This window comes from Otolemur garnettii, unplaced genomic scaffold (assembly GCF_000181295.1).
Source record: "Otolemur garnettii isolate 467f Iridium unplaced genomic scaffold, OtoGar3 scaffold00009, whole genome shotgun sequence".
NCBI classification, from domain to species: domain Eukaryota; kingdom Metazoa; phylum Chordata; class Mammalia; order Primates; family Galagidae; genus Otolemur; species Otolemur garnettii.
In genome coordinates this window covers 10,190,446-10,194,991 of record NW_003852404.1, presented here as the reverse complement: position 1 = coordinate 10,194,991, position 4,546 = coordinate 10,190,446, and the positions used below count along the sequence as shown (strand labels likewise).

The 4,546-nt window shown below is 43.4% G+C and overlaps 1 protein-coding gene across 1 annotated transcript in view; it reads right to left on the bottom strand.

Moving 5' to 3' along the window:
* The window catches only part of ADAMTS1 (ADAM metallopeptidase with thrombospondin type 1 motif 1), an 8,673-nt gene that overhangs the window by 2,101 nt on the left and 2,026 nt on the right, over positions 1-4,546 (bottom strand). Inside the window, exons 2-8 of the mRNA XM_012801475.2 lie at positions 3,493-3,839; positions 3,041-3,173; positions 2,503-2,670; positions 1,781-2,067; positions 1,379-1,565; positions 1,092-1,267; positions 14-190 (exon numbers count right to left, since the gene is read on the bottom strand). Of these exons, the coding sequence (XP_012656929.1) occupies positions 14-190; positions 1,092-1,267; positions 1,379-1,565; positions 1,781-2,067; positions 2,503-2,670; positions 3,041-3,173; positions 3,493-3,839 (1,475 nt within the window). The remainder of the gene's footprint in view (positions 1-13; positions 191-1,091; positions 1,268-1,378; positions 1,566-1,780; positions 2,068-2,502; positions 2,671-3,040; positions 3,174-3,492; positions 3,840-4,546) is intronic.

Sequence of the window (4,546 nt, the reverse complement as noted above, 5' to 3'; positions counted from 1 at the left end):
GCATTTAAACTTACTTTGCACTAGTAACGGATCCTGATATTTTCTTGCATGTGGATCCATTTCCTCCACAAATGCCACATTTATCAAACTTCTTTTTGGAGTCTATGATGTGATCGCAACCAGCTTTTACACACTGTCCTTGCACACAGACAGAGGTGGAGTCTGGACTACATGGAGTACCATCTATGACCTGAAAAAAACACACGGTTCTGTGTTACACATCAGCAGGGGAAGGAGAGGACCCTGTACCAGGAATGAGCATTCTCTCCGCTTTCCTGCCAGAGCTAAGTAAAAGTCATACCCTCTATAATGTCACGCATGACACTTCACTCTGGCTTTTTTCCAATAGTATGTATAGACATCTGAAAAAATCGTCTTTTGATTATTTGTCCATTGATCTATCTCTCCTCTAACTGAGGTTAATAAAGCACATTTCATGGTCACTTTGTTTACTACTATATCCTCAGTTCCTAGAATAACATTTGGCAACAGTAGGTGCTTCATAAATCACTTGTCAAATAGTGAATCTGCAACTTGGGAATATTTCCGTAGCACACTCTCGATCAAATTAAATTCCATTTCTGCCTTAGGCCAGATTTATTCCCTTATTAAAACAGCAAAAGAAGTAATGCTTTTCCTAGTTCAATATATATCCTCAAACATAGGAATTATCATTGTGCCAACTTCCACTTTAATAAGTCCATTTGCATGTAACCCTTTGCTAGTCACTCAGCAGCAAGTACTCTGGACCATGCCTAAACTATTTCTACGACTGCTTGATGTGTAAACACGTGAGCTGAATGTGAATCTAGTTATGTGGAGGGCTGGATCTTTCAAAGAGCTTTTTTTGTATATAAAGAGTAACCATGAATAATTTCAATAATCTTAAGTGCTGGGTTTAATCTTGATTCATAACTAAAAGCAAAATCAAACTCAAAGCACACAGTTGCCAATAGCTATGTATACATGGAAAGATGTCCAAATTTGAAAGTGAATGTGTTAATATATAAAAGAAAGCACACCAAAGTTGCATGCAGGTGACGAGCTAAGGCCTTGGTTCTGGGGCAAAAAATAAATGTAAAAGTAATTACCTTGGGCTGTAAAACAAAGAAGTACCCGATGAGTTTGGCTTGACAGATGAGCTTACACCTGTCCTTTGGCGAGACACCAGCATACTTGGGTGTCCACTCCACCGCTGGCCCGCTCCCGAAGGAAGGTTTTGAAAACTCGTTGTGTGCCTCACATTGTTCCTCTCTGAAGGTTTTTCCTGGAAAAGAGGATGATGTGATGATGTTCCCACTCTGTAATGTTTAGCCACCTGTCTGAGGGTGCACCTTTTTTATCCCCCTTCTCAAAGCTGGAGTCCACGCCTACTCACCGTTATTATCTGGACAATCCTCAATGTTACAGGACCTGTAGCGCACTCGTTTGCCTTCACAGTACTTCCCCCCATTTTTGGGGACTGGGTTGTCGCATTCCCTCATTGTATACTGTACTCCTCCACCGCAGGTTCTTGAACAGTCTCCCCAGGGTCCCCACTGCCCCCAGCTTCCATGAACAGGAGTCTAAATGGAGACACAAGGCATCAGCATTAGAATTCTCAAAAGAGATCTTTTAGAAAATAAAAGAAAAAAAATGGGGACCAAAGAATCAGTTCTAAAAACAAGCTATCTTGAATTCCCACCAGAGGACACAGATGGGGATATTGAACTTGGTATCCCAACTTTTAGCTTCACTTTGTTATTTTTAATTCTGGATGTGTATCAGGAGGAAAACTCACATCAAAATCCTTCTTGTCGGTCTTGTTCACACACTTGCCGTTGACACACCATTTCCCTTCTCCACAGCTGGTGCCGTCTGCCCAAGGGAAGTGTTTGGTTTGGCACACCAACAACCCGCCAGAGGTACCAGTACACCACAAGGTGGTGCACGTGCTGGCTGCATCAGGGCAGTGCTTGGACTCCTCCCCAAATGTAAATTGACACTGCCGGTTGGCATCATACAAGGTGCCAGGGAGATCCGCGGGGAGCTGTATGGGATTCTGGGGCTTGTCCAACAAACATTCCCCTGCAAAGAAAATGCCAACTAATATTAATAAATAGTTAGTGAAAGCACGTAGGAGTAGCTTGCCACTTACAAAAAGGATTTATCATATAAAATGGTATACAGCGAAGTGACTTGCAAATTGAAGCTTAGGAGAAAAATACCAGAGAGATTTAGATCATCAATAAAATATCATCCCCAATGAGGTATTTCTGTATTAACAATGACATAGAATTACTGTTCTGTTAAAAATGTGAATCAATAGACTTTGAAAGCTACTCAACTGGAGGCCCTATCATTATTGGGAATTAAGATCTGAAGAGTTATTATGATCTTGACAGTGAAAAGGAATTTTGAAGGAGGGAAAATGAAAAGAACAGAAAAGAAAGAGGTCATTTAATTAGACCCAAGACATGAAAGGTTGGATGCCTTCTAGAAAGAGTAGCCAGAGCTTCTTACCATGACCGTTATCCAGAAATGACGTAATCATGTAGGCACTGCAGGGGGACCATGGCTGGCTGCGATCCAGATTGGAAAGCATGGACGCCATCATGTGGGAATCGCGATTCACACTGTTGAGGCTGGCGCACTGCTTTGCGTCATCATGTGGCATGTTGAACACGTGCCCTGGAAAGTAATCCAAAACTCCCATTCAAATATAGGTCAGATGCAGCATTTTATTTCCCCCACCAGACATTCTTTGTCTCAAAGTGATGTTTCTAGAGAAAGAACTATCTTTAGGAGACACTGTGTTTTGGAGACAATGTCTACTTTTCACAGGGTATAAATAAACTTGTAAGTTTCCAAATATTCGTAGCTCCTAATATCTTAATTTTTATTCTAATGAAGTGACCGTGTTTGAAATAGTGGAAACTCTTTCCCGCAGGGTCTAAGATGTGCTGAAAATAGCAGCATACCTGCAGATTCGCTCTGTTAAGTTAATTTGTTGGTTTATCAATTTGAATTTAGCTTCACTCCCGCTCTGAAATAGCCTTACCTAATTCATGGGCTGTGGTGAAGGCGGCTTGTAAACCATCATCTTCTATGACTGAGCAGCTTCTGCCTGTGTCACACACGGTTCCGACATCAGCCATCCCGAGCGTATCACAGGTCTGGGCCCCACATAAGTCCTACAAAGAGTAAAGATAGATTCTAATTAAAATAACGTGAGCATTAATTAACCTTGGGACCTAACTTCTTGGTGGGCTGTGTCTTCACTTAGGCTTTGGAAGTGAAGACACAGCCATTACTGTTGAAGTAGGAGGACCTTATGTGACTGTACTCACGATACTCAAGGTATTACAATTAAAGTAGAAATAAGTCATAACAACTAGTCAATTTAAAAACCGTCAGTGTAAAATAATTCATGATAGGCTTTTTATACACGTGGTTGGTACAATGCAGACCCCCAAGAGGACGCTGTCATGGTTGGCGCTGCCTTTCTCGCACCTGTCTGGTGAAGAGAATTGCCGTGTCGTAGTGCTCTGCATCCCGGTCACTGGGCGGGTTGTGCTGCTTTTGCCAGTTGCAGAAGTTCCGCAGAGTGAGGGCAGCATTGGAGGTCACTTCAGGCCCCTTCTGTTCTTCATAGATAACCAAAATCTTCACCACTACGAGGCTAACTGAATTCCGAATGCTGGGGTGTTTGTACAGCCTGGCTGCCACCGAGAACAAGGTGAGAAGGTAATGCTTTAGACCACTGCCATGGAATTCTGCCATTGACTGGTCTGCCACAAGCATGGTTTCCACATAGCGGGGGCTGGACACAAATCGTTTCTTTCTTATGCTTCCAGTTCCTGTAAAGAAATAAGAAAGATCGTTTGCTCATGGGGAGGCTACCCAAGAATAGTTACCTTCTGTGAGTATATAAGGAAAGCACTGAACCAGTCAAAGCAAATAAAGCTAAAATATACCCAGAACAACAATAACAAAAATATTTGCATCTCTTTTCCCTGAAAGTGTTATTTTAGAAAGTTTTCTCCTTCAGTTTTAAATAAAAACATCATGTGTACTCCCCAGAGTGGTCAGGCCCTTTGTGTATGTGTGTGTGTGTGTGTGTGTGAGAGAGAGAGAGAGACAGAGAGAGAGACGGTTCTTCCGTTCTCTTTGAAATTCTACAGTCTGAACAAGGCAGTACGCACACCATCCTACCCAGCTGTAGTAAAATCTTGGAGCAAGGGCAGCAGGCAGAGGCCCTGAGTCACTCTTTCACAGGCCAGGACTGAAATCCTGAATGAGATCATCAGGCTCCACGTGGAAGGCCTCGGGTAAGGCCTGGGCTGCTGCCAAGGGGCTGGGCCTGAAGGAATCTCAGCCTGCAGTGCTCTGCTCTCTCATTCCAGGGGTCCCTGGAGTGCTCTGCTCTGGCCAATTCCAGGCACAAGGACCACCCACTCTGTCCTGCAGCCTATTGCCCAACTCGCAGTTGATTATTTGGAAAAGAGCGAGATCTCAGACTCTGACTGAGTCCTAGGCCCCAAGGAAGTCCTGAACTGGCCTGGGA